The 21,982-nt window shown below is 29.8% G+C and overlaps 1 protein-coding gene across 5 annotated transcripts in view; it reads left to right on the forward strand.

Annotated features, from left to right (window-relative positions):
* LOC132724139 (innexin unc-9-like) overlaps positions 1–21,982 on the forward strand; it is a 160,423-nt gene that overhangs the window by 47,950 nt on the left and 90,491 nt on the right. Inside the window, exon 1 of one of the 5 annotated variants that reach the window (XM_060708955.1) lies at positions 2,600–3,018. The exons of 3 other annotated variants lie outside the window; for them this stretch is intronic. In XM_060708955.1, the coding sequence (XP_060564938.1) occupies positions 2,807–3,018 (212 nt within the window). In that variant the 5' untranslated portion in view covers positions 2,600–2,806. Of the gene's footprint in view, positions 1–2,599; positions 3,019–7,104; positions 7,551–21,982 lie in introns of those variants that run through there. One more of the 5 variants, XM_060708954.1, reaches the window with a different exon arrangement.

The following is a 21,982-nucleotide window of genomic DNA, read 5'->3' on the forward strand; positions in this document are numbered from 1 at the left end:
CATGTTGCCATACGTACTTATTTATTTCCCCTTTATCAAATAAATCTTAGGATATTATTGAAAGCTAAGCAAAGTGGAACTGAGTTTTTACATACAAAGAAAATGTTTGATAATATACTCATTACCAGTAACTATGGTAACAACGAAAGTAGTTTTGTTAAATATATAGGAAGGTCACCTAATTAAAAGCTTAAGAATATGGATATTATTAGAATATCGTGATGTAAGGTTACAGGGTTTTATTGCACAGTCATTATTCTTTATTTGAAGTAAGTCAGACCATTTCAAAGCATAAAGATGTGTAAATTATGGCATTTTGAGCTATTTTTGATTTGTTTCCATTGTAGAATATTTTTACATATTCGTATTAAGCATTGACGTTTTATATAGCTTGGATATATATATTATTCTAACTTGTTGAATGTTGTTTAACTTCTCCTTGTTAGAACATCTATTAAGATCAAAGATTAGATAGGGATGAGGTTGATTATACATTTTTATTATGAAAACACCTTTAACTGGCCAAACACTGTGAGGTAGTAGCTTTTCCGTGCTTCATGGATTTGACTTTTATTACTATACTATCACAATTTGGCATAACTGCGTACTGTTGTCTTGCAAGAAGTATTAAACGAATGCGAATTAACCAACTGTTCGACTATGATAATTTTCATTATATGATTCATTGTATTATATTTTAGATTTAATATGCAGAAAAATCATAAAATGATATATGAGACCATTATCTTGTAGAAAATAAAGTGAAATAGTGCAGAAAAATTAATCACGAAAGTGCAGTTACAGTAAAAAGTACAGTAAGACCACACGCAACGTTTGATATTTTTGCAATCATTGCTCTCTTCTATCCAATTAAACAATCTGGATTCCTTACAATTTCTATAATCTTACAAACGTTTTTAGTTAACTGTCTGCACTTGTGATTTGAGAATTTTTACACGAATCTTTTCTCACAGAACAGTTCTTAAGCTTATTCATTCATTCATTCATTCATTCATTCATTCATTCATAATAATATCCGTCATGTTATTTTCATACTCCTACATTTACAATTTTTTTCTGTTTGCAAGTGTTTATATAACATTATGTTATTTAGCAGTATGGCAATCTTTGCATTCCGTCAATGTAAATTAATATACATGTACATGAAGACTTAATTCTTATATAAAGAATATCTACGATAATTTTATATTGTTTAAGTTCTGACGCTTATTTAAACATTCCTTCTACCCCTTCTTCCAATGCTTTAATAGACGGCCATTAGCTAGCCTTAGGCCTTTAAAATAGAAATATGGTTTCAATAAGTGTCAAAATTGCAACAGTAGAAAAATATCATTGATAATTTATTTTATGTGAATAACGTTTGTCTTGAAGATCCGAAGGTCCAAAAAAATCTTCATTCAAATACTAATATCATTTCATCTTTCGTATTGCCTGCCGGTCAAGAATGCAAGAGTATAGTGTCTATTTGTTATTTAACCCTTTTTTGCGTTAGAAAGTTAGATTAAATAAAAAATGTGTATGCTGTTTGTTTTATGTTTATTCAATCATTTGTTTTTTTAAACCAATTTAAAAAAGGAAGAATAAGCTTACAGTGAACCCAAAAAGTAAAGTTTGTATTGATCATTTGTTGAAAAGTTTAACAATATTTTTGCCAGTAATTATATTGGCATACATGCCCAGGGAAACATTTATGCCTAGCGTTATCTTTCAAAAGTCTCTCTCCAGATCATAAAAAACTCTGTAAGCTTTAACTACTAGGCAAGTACTCAATACCACTAGCCTTTTATCATCCACATGATCCATAAATACATATTATATTCTACTTTCTGTGATTTTGTACAGAACTTAAATATTTCAAAATATAATTTCATGAAACATTTCTTTATGATTTGGATATTAGATGCAATTTCTGAGAAAAACCGGATAAGTTTTAAATCAACCCTACTGACATGTGTGTAAGATTACATAGTTTGTTTATATAAACTGAAGGATTATACGTAAGAAGCAAGTTTTGTGTTAAGAGGTTTGTGAATATCAATCTGGACATATATTGTGCTAAGTTAAACATATACATGTTCAGAAATTAAAATCTACTGAAGTTTTGAATGTATACATCTATCATTCTGACTGGCGAAGTTCTCTTTCCATTTTGAAACCCCGACAAAGTTTATTTTTCTGCTTTGAACTTGGCATTAAAATGCTCTAGTTATAAACATTAGTTGCATGTGTTATATGGATAAGACCGTTGTGTGGTACATCTTCAAGATTGTTAACATTACATGGCAGACAAGGCGTTTCAATTTGAATATACTTGCTTGATATGTAAAATTCCAGATATTTAGTGAAACTAGTAAAATTTTATCCTGAGATCAAAGTGTTCATAATTGAAAATATACTTCATGTATTAGTTTCTATACAATTGTATTTTTGCAGTTGTGGGAACGACATTTTTGTCTTTGTAGTTATGTTGGAATGTAAAACTGGTGAAATGGAATTCTCGTGACTATTGTTTTGGATACTTATGATTTAATATAACCTATAGTAAAACAAGGACAATAAACAATAAAATACTAAAACAAAACTTAGTTCAATAGATGTCATTATACACAATTAAGACGCATAATTAAAGAGCCCAAAAAGGAATTTGTTCTTCTTGAAAAAGAAGTTAAGAAATAAAGAAGGTAGTAATTATGTAAACAAATTAAGTCAAAGGAAAATGAATAACGGATATTAAATTTATACTGACATCCCGTGACGTTATGTCACGCACTATTTGACGGGCAGTATGCCGTCTATGGTGAGATTCTTCGGGGATTTAGCTGGACCTGCCACAGATTTAGGATCTGGTTTGACATCTGGTCATTTAGGGCGACGACGGAGCTCTATAAGGAGAGGTTCGGAGTCTGGCGATACTTTGCAGCATACCATACATTTAACCTCACATTCTTCTACTCCTAGTGCCCATGAATCTGTAGGTGATAGTACCGGAGCACATCTGTAAGTTAATTAAGTAAAATTGAAAAAAGTACTTATTTTGATCGCATCACTTTAAATATACATGTATTTACAAGTATATAGCAAGATCATAGCCTTGATACATGCAAAAATGAATGTTGTTGAATTTTTAGTATTTGTGTATACATCGCAGAACTATGACTTATAGGTCCACAACTTACCGGTCATGTGAAATCATTTCTATGCAAAGCATTTCATTTTGTTTTGTGCGACATCTGACTAAATGTTCAGCTATCGGAAATTGTATGTTAGCTATGGATTTTTAAAAACGCAAACAAAATATCAAATTCTCCAAGTAAAATTAAGCGTTATAATTTTAGTTACATATAGTGCAAAACTGATTTTATCAAAATGTACCAAAGTTTGATTAAGGAATATATTTTATATTATACAGTAACAGTTATATTGCTTCGTGAGACTTTGATATTTTGTAGGTACACACATATATTTAAGTAAATACTTCAGAATATAGCTAAAAAAAGCTAATTTACTGAATGCACGTTTTCCTGACATGGAATATAAGATTGGTCTTTTAATTTGCTTATTGCTACAATAATTCTGCACAATCGTGGCTTTATGATAATAGATATCTTATTTCGATAAATAACCTGACATTCGTTGTTATCATACAAAATGTTTATGTAAGTTTTTTTGTAAATCCTGCTAGACAGGAACACTTCGGAAATGTTCCATATGTTTTACAAAATAAAAAAAACATGGTTACCGCAAAGATGAACTTCTTCTCGCCTGGAAGTGTTATTAAAAGTGTTTGCAACGTTAAAGTTTTTTCCCTAATTAATTGTTCCATATTGCAAATAAAATGTTTGTAAAAAAGTGTCATTTTTGTTTTATACAAATTAATTGGATCACGGTAGAAATTGTGTGTGTTTTTTTTTATTTTTTCACTATGGTTTCCCCATTTTTAAACCCTTGTTGATTTCAGACTTCTAATCCGTTAACATATTCCCTAATGGAATTGCTAAAGCCTTTAAGTCTTCTTACATATAATGCATTTGCGTGTGCAGTCATGTGTGTGTGTCTTTCATTATTAAGCAACCTATACATTGTTGCACTACTTGATGCTGTCTGATTTTCACATTCAATATCTAAGTTTATTGGCACGCTATTATCTATACCCGTTCATAAATAAATTACTCTATAACTGTTTGCTAACTAACGATATTATTCAAAGTTATTCCGTAATTTCCTAACTTTCACAGTTTTGTCCCATTCAAGTTGTAAGCAAGCAAGTTTTGTTTACTTTAAATTCGTTGCGTTTATCTGGTATCGATTAATAACCTTTTTGGAAGACATAAAGTAGAGAGAAAGTGTTTACCTACGTGATGATGCGGATTTCTTTAAGCAATTAGCCGCAAATAAATAATTCCAGAACAAATTGCTCGATTCCAGCTGCGTACTGAATTAAATTTCAGTTCTGCACATCATTAAGAAATACACGTTTTGATAAAAAAAAACACACAAAGTTATATAAATATGTTAGTATAAAACTTGCTTCACTGGATATAAATGACCATTAAGTTGTTGACATTAGTCTATACAATAAATAAATTTGTAAATATAGCTCATATGTTTTATTTTTTAATAAACAGCATTCCAAAATAATCTTAGTTCGTAGCAAGTTTGTGTTAGGGATATATTAGCGTGTGAACAGCAATAAAGCTTTCATCATATTAAGCATGTAATTGTGCAATTCAGGTTGTTCTTGGAGAACAATTTGATTTGTATTAGAATTAAAACCATTTCATATATATAAGTCGGATTTCATATAAAAATGATATATCATATTGAAACGCTCACTAAAAATACGTTATTTTATTCAGTCTTGACTACTGTATATTTTTATTGCACATAGCTCAGAAAATATGAAAAAATAACGAGTTTATTTAAAAACAAAACGTTAGACATATACATGTTTAAATGTCTCGGAAAGTTATTTTGAGTCTTGCACTGACAAATCAAAGTTACAAATACAAATTCTACTGTAGAATCAATCAATTCTTAACCATACAGACATAGCGCCATGCCTTTTTAAAAACATTTCCCTTGAGAACATGTTTGGATTTGAAAATATATTTCAGAGTTATGTAGGTACAACCAAAGCATAGCCACAATGTTTGAACAGTTAGCGATTTATTTGCCAGTAATTGGCTAGACATACATGCCTTGGGAAACATCCTGATTTATCCTTATCTTTGAACACGGTCTCTCATACAGTCGTAAAATATATCTGTTGGCTTTAAGTTTCATACACCATTCACTTTCCAAACATCTGTCAATCATCTCTTTAATCACGTGATTATTATAAAAGGATACACATCATTGTAACAAGTTTTAAGTAAATACAAATGATTAAATACATAAACAGATACATATTAATCCTTTGGTGTTATTAGTCCTTTGATGACACATATGAAAATATGCACTTAAACAATTGAAACATCAACAACCATGAGCAGGCAATGCACTAAAGATTATAGAAATTATAATTTGTTAAAAATGACCATGTTCCCCAATGAACATTCGGGGCAACAAATTGATACTAATTTAGATGTCTTTTATCGAACGTCTTCCAATCTAAAGAAAAGTATCATCTTACAAGATTATCGAAAGATTGCTTGCCATTGAAAACTCAAAGCAGACAAATCTCCGTACTACCAGAATTGTTAATTCGACTTATTAGGAACGCGCTTCTGTATGATGATATGTTTGTTTATATACTAAAATGTGTGTTGTATTAATCTTCCTAATATAATCGCTCCTTATTGTTACATACTCATCACCAGATGAACATTTTACATGAAATAAATGTCTGCAGTTTTTACATGTATATGACGATCATCATACCGACTATACTAATGCAGATTTTCTTATCTAAATAAATATCAGTGTTGGTCATTTACGTTACAACATTTGGAGGAGCAATCATTTTAAAGGTTTTGATTATATGTAAAAAATAGAAAATTAGATTGAAGTGTGGTCAGTTTATCTATCAGGTGGGTCATAGTAAGCAAATTTTTTTAGGCATATTTGCTAATGTATGACATGAATCAACCCAGAGAAGTATATAAAAGTACGACGAAATTCTATAAAAACAAATAAATAAACCATGTCAAACAAAAAATGTTATAAAACATGCAATCAATTAAACTTTGGAAACTTACCTAGTGCATTAAGATTCATTTCTTTATAATGGTCTTTACTCGTGGGGGTTTTTGTCTTGCCTTTTCTCACTTCTTCAGGGATTTATTTTTATGCCTTTGAACTAGGTATTAAAATATTGATAACCATCGGATGCATTAGCTTATTGGTATAGTTTAAACACTTTTGCATTACGTATGCTAATATAACATGGTAGTATATTCACAGAGAAGTTTTACCAACAGTTTAACGAGGAAGTTTTGTGTAAATCCAGGTACCTGGTAATTAGAAAACCTACCAGAAACTTTTCTTTATTTAGGTCCCGATGCAGCATAAATGTCATACATACAGAATTGTTATGACTGACGTATAATGAATTGGATTAGAAAGTTTTAACTCTGTAGAAAGAAGATTTCATATTTTATTGTAGATAAAGAAATGTACAGTCATAAGATAGGAGCTTTGGATTTTAACACCTTAGGGAGTTATAACAATGTTGTAAATATTACGTAATATGAATTATCATCATCAAAGGAACGTTTTGTTGTAAATATATAGAAAAATTGAAAATATTTTCCTAAGGTTATAACAGTATACTGTTATTTCGATGAAACCAAAACGAAATTATGATACATTTATCAGTTTTATATAATATTAAAATGTTAATTTGAATTTAAGTTTTTAACATATTTCTTAAGATATTGGTATTTCATTCTGGCTAAATTTGTGCATTTGGTCAGATGTAAATACATTTTAAGACTATTTTTACTTTTGTTTTCAAACCTTATACAGTTGGATTACATGTGACATTGACAATATGTGAATAAATAGATAACTACGGGGAAATAAATATTCATGGATATAACACAAAAAGACCGCGCATTAAACGATTTGACTTTCTCTATGCATCACTCAGTGGAAATAGCATAGTCTTCAACAGTTTTTTCATTCAAAATCATTTTGAATCGAATTACCCTTTTACATAAGGGAATATAAAATTCTGACAACATCAAAAACAGTAAATTAAAACGAAAAACATCAAAAATGGAGCTACAGGGTTCAAAGAATATGGAATAAAATTTTTATCGAGGTTTATGTTGAAAAAGTAACGTGACGTTATGTCACGATCTTTTTTGACGTAGGATGCCGATGGTACGTTTTGCTGGTGAGTTTGCAGGTCCTGGAAGCGAACTTGGGTCTGGTCTATCGGCCGGTTATAATTTAGGGCGGCGTCGAAGCTCTGTTAGAAGGGGTTCCGAGTCCGGGGATAACATACAGCATACCATTGCATTAACGTCGGTATCTTCGACACCAAGTGCGCATGAATCTGTAGGTGATTCTACTGGAGATCATCTGTAAGTTAATCTAGAGTGAATCACTGATTTCTTATAACAATTTAATTAAGATTCAATTAAACTACTTTTGTCTTTATATTTAGAGCATGCAACTTAAAACAGTGACTATGGATTGCTCATTTCATGGGTGAGAAATAAAAGTAAAGTCACTGTATGTGCGCAAAAATAAATTAAAATGAGGTGGTTTATTATTGTGATGGGGGATATAGATATAAAATATTAAGGCATTTTTTAGAATAAAACGTAACGTATCCTTGGTATAAGATAGTTGAAACTGTCCTACATAGAATTTAAAAATAGTTTTTCAAAGCTTTTAAACTTTTTGTTGTTTTGAATTAAACAGATAACTTTAAATACACAATTTTATACTCTTATGCTTAAAACATTGTGTGGGATCCTGTGTAAGGTTATCATACATAGGAATTAGGCAAATTTTATATAACAAGTCATTCAAAAAGCACTTTCCCCGCAAATACGATTTTTACAGAACATGTATGAGGCTTTTGCCCAAAGAAATGTCAAAATTTCGTCTAAATGAGCAGAAGGTGTTGAAATATGCAACAAGGTTGTTGATAGAACTGAGCAATATTTACTGTCTGTAAGAAATCTGGTGGTTATGTCGGCTTTAAAATCGATTTTTCTGCTGGTATTCCCATTTTGGGCGTCTCATTTGTTATGGTTAAGATGAGCTGTTTCATGAATAAGTCTAGTAAGTTAGTTCATCTGTTTATATCAAATACTTTATTTGTTTTGTTGTTTTTTCTGGATTATGAAATATTCTGCATGACAAGGCTTGTTCATGAAAAGCCTAAAACTTTGTCGTAAAACTTTGTAACTTGGTTCGTACAAAGGTGAATCACAAAGAGATGTCTATCAACCACCATTAAAATCATGATATTTCATGAATGAAATCTATGAATAAACAGCTTTCTGCATTACAATGTTTAACATTTTAGTCTCAATAAACTTTTCTTTGTTTAAATTAATACCTCTGTCTCAAGACGATAAAATTAGTTGTGTAAAACTTTCATTATTTTAACAAGAATTTCCTCACGATTCGTGATAATATCAACTAGATATTCAACATTTACAGCTTGTCGACCACATCGAGATAAAGATGAAAAGAAATCTTATGTTATTCTAATATTTTTACCTGCTTACAAAATTAAATTAAATGGTTAATGTTAATAATTCCTTAAATTTCATGCATAATTTTACAGAAAATATGGTGCACATAGGTAAGCCGTCTATTGATGAACTTCTGGTCAATATAAAGAATTTTTTAATTATACCCCACAAAACATAGATTTTGTAGGCTCTATTGGAATCACTTTGTCCCGTCCCGCCCGCTATCTCAAGAACTACTTAAGGTATAGACTTAAAATTTCACACATCAATGCAATATCACAATTCAACTGTCTATGTCAAGTTAAACATGTCCTCTGAGTGTTAGTTTGACGGAATTATGCCCCTTTTTAAGTAAGAAAATAGCCAAATATCTGCCAAAGTGGTTATAAAATATGTATAAATGAATTGTCTTCATACTTGGACACAGCAATCATCATGAATGTCCCTTGAAGTTAATCAGATTGTTATTGATTTTGTTGTTTGTTTGTTTGTTTGTTTTTTTGTTGTTTTTTATTTTTGTTTTTTTTTGCTGTAACTGTATATAACTTATTTATGAATACATTGTCTTCATATTTAGACACAACTTCCGTAAGTCCTTAATGAAATTCCAACTAAATTTGACCTTGACTTATTAATGACTTTGATCTAGAAAGTGAATTTATTTTGACTTTTTGTTTGCTTAATTGGTTGTTACTTTGCTATTAGCGTATGGAAATTATTCATATTTGGATAAACATTGAACTGAATTGAAAATTGAACATCATTGAATTGTCGACATTTTTTCCTATTGTTTTTTTTTTAACTTTGTTATTGGCATATGATTGTTTTCATATTTGGACTTAAATTCCTTTTGCTTTAAATATTGCAGAAAGATGACCTAACCTTGAGCTTTAAGACACTTTATCTGCCAATATCAAATTATTGAACTTGGCTTGAAATGTCATATCTTTGTTATTATGTATCAGTGTGATTCATTCTTGGTCAAAATAACTCTTTTGACCCAACCGACATGTTAGATGATTCAAATATGACCTTAACCATCAAGGTCAAATTTGTAAATTTTGAATTTTTGTCACAACAATTTTTTTATTTTTTTATGAATTTGATATATAATTTGACAGAAGCTAAAGCTTCCACCCCCCCCCCGGTTGTCTGGTAATGGCTCTTGTAAGAAATATAAATTTATAGGAATATTTTTAAACCAATAGAGGTAATAGATCTACTATATTAACATATAACTGGGCAAATAATTTAAGAAACTATATGATTAATTGAATTTTAAGGAAAATGTACAGGATCACCAAAGCTACTTTGTGTATCGGTTAAACATATTAATATTTACAAATAGTTATGCATTATACTATCGTTAATTTTGCTCTGTAAGTTTTTCCGATGTCAAGGATATCGGTGGGGCTATGAATCGCCTTCAGCGACAGTTCTAGTTTACTTAGTAAACAAACATACATATAAAATACCGATCAATCAATATTTATTGCATATCAATAAAATGTACGTATTTCGTAAAGAAGCATTATTTCTTGAAGATGAACAACATAAATATTTCATATTTTAATGTTTTATCTGGGAGAAATAAATAACAGTAATTGTCGTTAAGAGACCCCTATTTGTGACACAGTAGTGAATATTTATGCGATGTATCAGTTATAAATCCATCAAAATATATATGGACTCTAATTTTTTTTAATAAAGTTTATATACATTTATTTATATAAAATCACACTATTAGATATGCTTATATAATGTGAGTGAAGTGAGTGCATTGTTTCAATTCATTTTGTAAATGATATTTTTTTGATATGAACTTGATCATTCTTTGAATTCATTTTATTCATTGATTGAGATATGTGAATGTTTATATTCAAGAAATAAAGATTTAAGTTGTTTTATTGACATAATCCTGTCCATTTACACCACCAGCAAGCATGTTAAATTCTTCGTAACCTTTGATGAAATACATATTTTGTCTTTATGACAAATATATTCAAATATCATATTATAATAGTTTCTAAATGTTTTCATTTATGACTATGACTTAATTTTCCTGCATAATCAGATAAACACTGTGAAAATAACAATATATATGAAACAAATATTGTAGCTTTATTTGCAAGAATGTACTCTTCAAAAAATCTTTGCCCTTACCCCTTTGTTATCAGACAAAAATAATGATGATTCGGGGATAAGTACAACAGCCGATGGCTTATCAGTAAATGAATTTTCAAGTAGAATAGTGAATGTCAGAACTTATTTTCCTGTAAGCAAATATAATATATAATTCTGTTTGTTGTAACTTGAAATTCGATTTACCTTTCCATTGGAATCTAGGTTTATACTCAAATTATTTTGTTTTGCATGTTTTCTACTTCTTTTAACGAAATTTCGTTTAAAATGTATTTGAGTATTTAAAACTATTGTATTAAACATTTTTATTTCAAAAACTTCAACTTGTTCAAATCGGCGTAGAAATAAACTCTATAAGTTTTAACTTTTGGCAAGGCAACATGTCCCGATAAAATTTAAAAAGACATGCAAATATTGACAAATTGCTGAAATCTTTAATCTAAGCAATATTATAATAGTTTCTAAATGTTTTCATTTATGATTACGATTTATTTCTTTATTTTCTAAATTCTTTAATCCGAATTTGACACATACGAGCGTTTAGATCATATTGTCTCGATCTTCTTTTTTTTGAGAAGTGCAGAAAAGTGTAATTGATTTTAGTAAACCATATAATTGGAAGAATTGTTGTTTTGCTAAAGATCATAAATCTTTCACGCCCAATTAGCAGTAGCTCAAGCTTGGTACATAACAGATGCGAATGATTTCTCGACGAACTCTCGGTCAGTTAACATAATTAATATAATATATTGTTGAACATACAGTTGGACGACCCTTATTATTTCGATATTTTATATCCCATTAATATTATTGAAATATGTTATAGGTATGTTTTGACATGATTGCAAACTGAGTGTTGATTATCCTAGATAGATAATATGAGTATTTTACTACATCTCAGTTGGAGACTTTTTTGAAGAAATTGATTAAAAAAGAAGATATAGGTAATATATCACTCTATAGAAAGGTGAAATTGATAATGATATAATGTTAAAGGTATATACAATAATTATTTATAAACATTATTGATATTGTAAGATTTTTTTTCTTTGTTCAGTACATTATTAAGGGTTTAAGTATTAAAACTGAAACGTCTATGAAATAAAAACTTGACTTTTTGCAAATCGTTTGCAGATAAAGGAGAGAGATGTCTTTTTATGTATTTCTGATTGAATAATTTTTTACTTAAAAGAAAGAAATTCAAACAACGTTTTAAAAGAACAAACTTATTTATAACAATAGATAGCTGTATATATTTGTTGTTCCTTCGGAAAGAAATTGCATATACATTCGGTAATGTTTAAATTATTTTGTCTTGGTTAGAACCTGGAAACGTTTATAATCAAGAAAATATATCTACAATGTTGTTACTTTCATTCATTAATAGTACGAGATTATGTACATGTTGAGTCCGCATGCAAAATGCAAACTTTCTGACTTATTACAAAAGCAGATTGTCATATTATAAACTTGTGTTTTGAAACACACACACTTTATTTTCATGTTATGATTCTAGATGAATGCTCCGGTTATGTAGAAATGTAACAATTTCAAATTGCTGCCTTGTAAATATTTTGTATGTACATTAGTATGATAGTGTGTAAAACATTTAACGATCTGCCAATATTCAAAACTTCTTTTCAAACAAAAACATAGCATGACACAAAGCATTTATAATATTTAATTTATATGTTCACACGTAGTAATATATGAGTTTGTAAGTTTTATCATCTCTAAACTGTACCATAGAAACATATGTATTTGTTGATATATCGTCCTTTGTGTGTCTTAAATATTGTTCACTTAAATTTAAACGTATTTTTATAACCATGAGTAGTCTCATAAACTGTAGGTTTCTGCAAATTATTTGACTTTCTCTTTATTTTATTAAGATAATCACGAAAATGATACCTTAATCTGTCACAGCAATACGAGGTTTTAGTTTAAACGTGCATATATATACTACCCATTGCTTCACCGAGAGAATAAGAAAACTGTCTAAATTAAATTAGACCTAGTAATGGGAATATTTTAAAACAACTAAAAAAATAAAATTGAAAAGCTTATTGTTCTTTATCTCAAAAGACTGTCAGAATTAGAATGAACAATTTATCACATCTCGCGAATAGCGTTATTGTTAAATATATTGTGTATATACATACTTATTCTCTCTTGAAAGAAAAGTAATACCAAGACACATCTTATCATGAATGCACAATTCCTACCTCATACGTATAAACATTATCACTGTTATCAACTTTTCATTAAGAACTAATCAAATAGCTTACAATATTAATATGATAAACAAATTTGTCTTATTAGATTCTTCATATTATGAATTTATATCAGTAGCAGTATTCTTTTTATTAATGTATCTTGTTTTGTAAAAAGTGTTATTTCTATCATCTTAGTTAACAGTTCAACTTCAAAGTAATGCTATCTGCTCGTCAGCTGTATTATTAAAGTATCAGAGACAAATATTTAAATACAATAACCTGGAAATCCAGCTGTTTCCAAAAGATAACTTTTTTAGCTGTTCAATTTCTTGAAGAAGTAATCCAATATCTAGTACTGTTTTCTCTAAGCACTTAAGAATGTACTACGTTTTGCTTCAGTTCATGTTATATGTCCACATCGTCGATGAGGAACAACTAACGTAATAATTCTTGCATATCAGACTTAGATAAACTGTGGTAGAATATGCAAGAAAAATGTCTGACATAAGTATGCGGTTCAGATCGGGAACCTCGGGACGGATATTCCGATCCGAACAGCAGCACACGAAATATATTGTCATTGCAGACATCAATATGATACAGAAATGATAATTTTTCTACATAATAATCGTGAATTAAATGTTGTAAAAGCTATGAATGAAAAATCAATAATAATGAAACATCTGTTTATATATCAAATTTTACTTATTTTTTAGGGGCGTCCGTGGCCGAGTGGTTAAGGTCGTTGACTTCAAACCACTTGCCCCACACCGCTGTGGGTTCGAATCCCGACAGGGACTTTGGATTCTTTCATGTGAGGAAGCTATCCAGCTAGCTTACGGAACGTCGGTGGTTCTACTCAGGTGCCAGTTCGTGCCTGAAATAATGCACGGAAGGGCACCTGAGGTCTTCCTCCACCAGTAAAGCTGGAACGTCGCGATATGACCTATACTGTGTCGATTTGACGTAAAACCCAAAACAAACAAACAAACAAAACTTATTTTTTAAATGTCTGTTATATTTCTGTATAATAAAATTTGAACACTGAATCAGATTAACTTCTGAAACATATTGTATCATAGCAAAGTGTTTTTATTGTGTTTTTTTGTTGTTGAAAGTATATGGTCCAAAATAGGCCATTTTAATAAGGCTTATTTTTGATAAGGTTAAGGACATCTTCTCGATGTAAATCACAAATGCAAGCCCCCAAGGAATTCAAATATGCGAAAATGATACAGAAGTGCCAACGAATTATCATTTATATCTCACTTAGTCACACACCAGTCACTAAATAATCTCTTTGAAATATGTTAGAAGACATTTGCCCCCAATCAGAATGCAGTTGTATTCATATTTATTGTATTTCTTTATTTTGGAGACATGTTTTGTGTCATCGTAAAAGGTCAATTGTTTGTCTAACATTTATTCGTAGGATGTTACAATTGATATTGTGCTGGTAAGTTTCTTTTATTTTGTTAAATCTAATTTTAGTGTGTTATGTTTTTCCGATGTTTTATCATGTTGTCCAGCATATATAATGTGAATTTGGTTAATGCATAAAAATTAAAAGAAAACATAATGACATAAAATTTTGTGAATATGTTTTAATATCTCTTTTATAGAAATCAGTACTTTTTATTGGTGTATTTATGTCTATTTTGTGTATAAAAGTTATGTATGTCAATTCGATTGTTAAGTTCACCACATCAACTTTGATATTTGATTTTTCCTGGTAAACGTCAAATGTTAAACTTGAACAACATATTAAAGAGTGATTCCGAGAGTAGATTTCTTGAAAAATTTCTTTGAATTACATTTTGCGCGACTGATACTGTATTGGCTTTAAATATACGGCTAAGACGATCTCATCTGAGCTATGAAAGCATTTGCAAAGAAGATATAGTATTCCTATTCAGAATTGTTTTGTAGAGCATTTTCACAATTCCAGAAGTGTCTATGCCTAGCGTTGAAATTCATCATACACGTCATACACTTTTCAATGGACATGTGACATTTCTCCATTAAAACAATGTGATAAAACAATTTCGCACGATTAAAACAAGTTCGTTCATCGCAAACGTCGTTTTATAATCTGTAGATTTTATCTTATTTGTATTACAATATGTGTAACTACTGTGTGTGGTGCAGTAACATTTTAGAAGTTATATGTTCAAGTTGAAAAACGAGAAATATACTTAGTCGTTAACATTATCAATCAAATAACGAAATAGATATTTAAAAAAAACCCACATATATTATGTTCAATCTGGTCCTTTTGAATTCACAATAATTATTATTAGATAATATTTTTATCAGTCAGACTAACTAAATAAGTAGTGGTAGGCATGGAAACGTCTCAAAATAGATAATATTAGATATTAAGCTATCTCATATTATGTTTTCAATATGATTATACTTAAGTGAAGGAGTTATATCGACAATAAAAGGTATCTCCCACCATGTAAACAGCACGTGAACATCATTCTGATACCGATACGCTTTCAAAACTAAGACAGTTTCTAATTTTGTTCAAGCTGCGCCATGATGCAAATCGCACCTGCAACTTGTGTTAACTATTGTGTTCTAGTTCAACCCCATACATAATTGATTCTTCCCGATAACTAAAAGTGGGACAGATTCTTCAGAACCATAATTTATTGGCAATCAGTGAATTCCTAACAGTTTGTTTGATAATGGTCTTGACAGGTGCTTTTTTTACATCAATTTGCTTTTGTTTTCTTTGGTAGCTGAAATAAATGTTGACTTCAGATAATTGCTAATACTTTTTGTTCCTCAGATTTGCAGGAATATTGGAATATTTCATTCTTTAAAGGGTGTTTATTGTTAGATAAATAACACATTTACGTTATATTACAACTTAATCTAATGTATAATACTTTTATGGAAACCGAATTGTTTAATTGTACTGGGATCCTTCATATTTACCGGGCAATCAGTTTACAGGACAAAGTCTATTCCTTTCGAAAATTGCTTTAATTTTATTTCAATTTAAAAGTCATCATGTCTGAATTGCACACATGCACTTTCATTACAATGTAAATAACAACAAAACCACTCGCATGTTAACATCCTTGAATCATGTCCGGATTGACTTACATGCCCTTTTGTTTACTATTTTATTTCATGACCTGGTCATGGGGGAATAATGTGTTCTATGCATGCCTGAATATTGAGGCTCTTAATGGGTTATCTTAAAAGTTTATACTTTAATATCTTGTCTGCGTTATCACAGTAGACACTCATAACATATTTTAATGATAAAAAGGTATGTTTAAATGTAATCCAAAAAGTATTCCGTTGTTGTCTTTAAAAAGGAAATGCAAATGAAAAACGATATAAGGCAATTTTTCAAACAAAGGCAGGAAACTCTACATTTCTAGATTTTTCAGGCTTCATGATGACCAAAATAAAACTGTATAATAAAGAACATAATTCCAAGTGAATATAACAAATAACGTTTAATGATTTATGAAGAATCGATATGATAATTTAGTTAATAATTGTAAATTTCCAATACAACCCATATATAGGCCTATGGGGTTTTCCCCAATATATTAACCTTGCCATTCAACAGTCGTAGTTTCATTCCTGATTATTTAAAGATTAATTTCAATTCACGACTTTAAAATATTGTGAAACACGCTGTCCGGTAAATTCAGTTGTCTACACGAATTTTTCCTCTTATAATACTCTACTTTGAAGACACTCTTTATAGTAAAAATGTTAAATTTCGTCTTTGATAATGTTATGTTTACGTGTATTAAGAACTGAACATCAATGTGTAAAATTCCAATCTTATTTATGGCTTTAAATAAAATTTACAGTGAAAAAACATCATATTTTGTCCTGTTATTTGAAGGATCCCAGAACCCCTTGAAATAGACAGGTACGGTATTTAGAGGTCTTGACAAGATTAAAAAAGAAATATTTTACTGTATAATTTGTAAACATTTCAATTGATAAAAAATGAATGTTCTTTTGTGAAACATGACTTTGTATCAAATTCTATATGTTTACTTTATTTGGTTACTTTGTTGTAGACGTTTTAAATGCATATGCGCTGTAATACGAAAATCATTGCAATATGTCCGGTTTATTTAAATGTTCTTATTTTTGTTGTATTTGCTCTACGAACTTTAAGGTATATAACTCTTCATATCATGGAAACATAACTTGTATCCCTGCATTTATGACATACTTAACGTCATCGTTAGTGTGAAAATACACATTAACATTGGCAAAGATATTACAGAGAAACTATTCTAAGCCACCCCGTGCAGACAATATTCCCGAGAATCGAGGCTTTTGACCAAGAAAATGTCGACATACTGTCTAAGGGAGCAAAATGATAGTATTAAAATATACAAGAAGGCTAGTGATCGAAAGGTGCAGCCGCTAATATGTGTGTCCTAAAGATATCTCTCGCCTTTTAAGCGATACTTTTACAAAAAACCATCATTGAATCGAACTTTATTTCTCGTAATCGAACTGTACTCCGTGTTATTTTTCTTCAGCACATATAATATCATGGTACAAACTTTATCGTGCTATTTATGACGTATATCAATTCATTCTGAAATTAAAAAACGTATTGTGTCAATAATTATATTATCAATTTGAAACTGAATTATAATATACAGAATTATTTGAGTTTGTTTGTGTAGAAAGCTATACGTTTATTGATACACTCTCGAACCCGTTCCTAGAATTAACCAGGACTAGGTGTAAGAAGTTAGTGTAAAGGTTGTTGCTCAAAAGAACAACAACTTGCATTTTACGGGCGAGGATTGAATCCACGCAGCCACCAATCCTTAGATTTTTGCCCAAAGCGTAATTCACTCGGCCATGCCGCCACTTGAATTTGACAAGTGTACAAAAAATAAAAAAACAAAGAAAGGTAAACGCAGGGAAATAAAGTCTTCAGGTTTTACTCATACAATTAATGTATTTTAATGTATTCACTGTATGATACCGAAGATGTATCGTATTATTCTCAATGTAAAATATCGATCTATGATTGCCTCCTCTTAAAGTTAAAGTCACTGATTGTTCTTCTTACTAATTCTTTCTTTGTGTTCGCTTTTTTAAGATTCGTGTTGCTTTTCACTTCAAATTCTCATGATAAAGCTTTAAAAGAAAGAAGACAAACGGTTAGTTAACGCCTGAAAGACGACAAACATGACCCAACTAGGATTGCAAATCATGTTTTCAAGCTATATAACAACAATTGTTTTTTGTATTTTCTGATCGAAGATCAGTAAATACAAAGCTAACATTCAATCTCTGACACAGAAGTTTCACGACAAACATAACAACAAGTAGTTCTCATAACAGCTTAAAACTAGCGATTTAAAAGAAAGAAATATTTTTATTTTGTTACAAGTATCCAACAAATAACAACGCATTCAAAGATTAAAAGTAGCGTTGGCTTATAGAATTGTCAATAAATGCACAATCACAAATTACGAGGATGTATAATGATTTTAATCAATGAAAATGCTATTTTAGCGATGTCGATTACCGAATACTACACAAATAAATCGTGGAATATATAGATTCTACATGTCGGACTGTTTGGGCGAGAAGATTTTCGCTAAATTATTTACTTCAATTTTAAACAGGTTTATCTGAACAAAATACCTCGAAATTCATAAGGATTACAAACCCGAAATGCAATGCAAGTTCTAAATTTAGAACGACTTGTTTTTATTCAGGCATTGTTTGTATAATTTCTCCGTGGTGCAGGGGTAACGCGCTCGTTTAGTGTGTGAGAGGTCTGGAGTTCAAATCCCAGTCGAGGCAACTTTTTAAAAAAAATATTTTAAAGTGTCTGTGTTCAGGAAGTAGCCATGATATGCAGGGATAAAGTGTGGCTGTCATAAAAATGAACATAAATGATTTTTTGTTGCAACTCTAGTTATGCAAAATTTCGTATGTATCAAACTCTGGTACCTTGCAAGATGAATTATAATACATAAAAATAAACTTATACAGGAAAATACATAGAGATATACAGTACGATTTGAAATTGAAAAGATCAGAAAATACCACAGAGATTGCAGCCCTTTGATTTTATCAAATTATCATTACGTTCTGCTTAAATCAGATGAGATCTGTTTGCAAACACATCTTTTTTTGCTGTCATTATCTGTAGCATATTGGTACATGTACTATACTTGTTCTAGGAAGTGAATAATTATAGTTGTTTGCCTGTTGATTATAGTTAGGTTGGAAATAAGAGCAGATGTTAAGAAAAATAATGAGGAAGTTACATTATAGTTAATATAAAGGAAGTCTATATGTATTGCTATTGAAATGATTATTATAGAGATAACAATGAACACATTTTTAAAACTAAAATAATATTTTATTTATGACAGTATTTTTATATATGAAAAGTTAATTGGGTGAAATCAAATATGATGCCAAATAAAGAAATATGTTCACATTTAAGACAAACTTTCTTTGGTGAATGATAAAAAAAATGTTCAGATGAATGAAACAGCATAATACCAGTAATTCATTGATTTTAAATATATTATATCACCAATTATACAAAATTAAGATTTGAAATGCTTGCATTTGAGAAATATTTATAAAAGTACTTTCTTGTTAATAAAAGAAATATGTAACATCTGGTGAAAATCGCAGTGAAATTTTACATGTGTCATATGTGTTTTCATATGTAAAATATTTTCTTCATTTGTCTGAGGGTACACCTTAACTTACAATTTAGATTTCCTGAAATCATGTTACATGTTACTTTACAAATTTGATAATATGTTTCATTAAGAAAGTGCTTAATACAGACCATTAGTAATTATAATGAAAATTAAGCAAATTGTCAGACAGCTGAATTTTCTACGAACATTTCCATAAAACTATCGTCATTGAAAACATATTTGCATTTACCAGAAAGGGATAAGCAGTAGGAAATTACATATTAAACTTGTGTTCGACAAATATTTGGTATTGTGATATAACTTTAATAACGGTGATTGTTCAATTATATATTGACGCCATTTCATTCACTACTCCCTATGCTTTTATAAACCCCACTTTGATTTGATAAAAGTAATTTTACCTTTGCATTATAACATGTCTATATATTAATTATTAAAATCAGTTTATGCACATTCATTGGCGCAGTATTATAATGGTAGAAAGAATTGGGTTTTCCATGTTAAAAAACTGCTCGATGATTATGGATTTAGCTCTGTTTTTGTAAATCAGAAAAACATAAATTTCAAATTATTTTTGTAAATTTGTTCAAGAAAACAGTAACGGATTGTGCCTAACAGAAACTATTTGGAGATATTGAAAAAAAATGTAATCCTGAGATCCTTGTACATACATTTAAAACCGAGCTTTGGAATATCGGATTACTTGATTAAAAGATATTCGTTTAAAATACGTAATAGCATAACTAGATTGCGCGTGTCGTCGCATAATTTATTTATAGAATCTCTTAGACATGGGCGTAAACCAAGAAATGAAAGATTATGTTATTTCTGCGGTAATGACATAGAAGATGAATTTCATTTTATAATCACATGCAAAGAATATTCTGACATGAGAAACAAATTCATACCAAAATATTATGTGAAAAATCCGAGCATGTACAAATTTATAGATTTATTTGGTTCTAAAAAGAAAAAAGTCTTGTTAAATTTGGGAAATTTTATAGCACAAGCATTTAAACGCAGGGAATTAAATCAACTGAATCTTCAGGCATAATTATAAAAATGTTATCTTGTTAGTAAAATTACTTTATTTCCTTTTATTCTGCATGTATTGTTAATACAGTCCAAAGATGTATTTGTATCATATTGTATGACACTTTCCTACTAAATAATGTAAACTTTGATGATTACGTGATGTTTAATTATATTTGAATGTATGTATTTTGTGACCATGTGCATTTTGTACACGTCTTATATGAATAAACTATATATCTATCTATCTATTATATGCAGCAATATTAATATGAAAATAAGTATTGGTGCATGTTAAGATTTTTATTGATCTTTATGATGGACATCTGTAAATTCTTTAATTTTATATGTTTTCTGATTTTTTCAAACGGTTCTTGAAAAGATGTATGACAGTATACAAAAATCAACATTCAATGGATAGGACAGAGCGATTATATATCTTAGAAGTAATTATTTTACTTAATTAACTTTTTCTCATCTTTAAATTCGATTGATGATAAAAGATTTGTGCTGTGTTAAGACTATATCTAATTATAAAATATCTTCAGTTCTGGCTAAGTAACATCATGTCAAGACAATTAAATCCCCCATACCTGAGCATTCTAGACAGGTTGTTACATGGTTCCGTGATGCACTGGGCACCTGCAACATACTATTTCGATGTTCGCATGCTTTGTTTTATCACCGTTCAAAATTGCTTTTTCCTGATAATTGAAATCAAGCAGGTCTACTTAGTTGGAGCGGTAATTTACTGGAGGGAGATAAATGTCTGTGAAGAATGTTATACATTTTTTATGCTAGTGTTCCTGACAGGAGAGGGACGTTTGAAGTTTGGAATATATCTTTTGTAATTTTCTATTGTAAGGGAAATAACTTGTCGGTTACTTAAAATATTTTCGTTCATCGGTATTTCCCATCTATCAACCAAACTGGCTCTCAAACCTCTTATCAGATCTAACATTTCGTTTGCTCGATGACTCAGTTCCCATTAGCACAGGTGAATCTTCCCTGAAGATAAAATACACTAAGATAAATGGAAAGATGATTTTTATTCCATGATAAAATAAGCGGAATGTTACCAACAACTAATAATACTTGACATACTTTTTTCAATATTTACAATTAAAAAAAAACGGAAGCAATAATTGCAATGTATTTTACGTATAATGTAATTACCACTTGTAAAACGAGGTAACCATGTTTACAGAAA

The sequence above is a fragment of the Ruditapes philippinarum genome, unplaced genomic scaffold (assembly GCF_026571515.1).
Source record: "Ruditapes philippinarum isolate M1 unplaced genomic scaffold, ASM2657151v2 ctg674_1_1_1_1, whole genome shotgun sequence".
Lineage (NCBI taxonomy): Eukaryota > Metazoa > Mollusca > Bivalvia > Venerida > Veneridae > Ruditapes > Ruditapes philippinarum.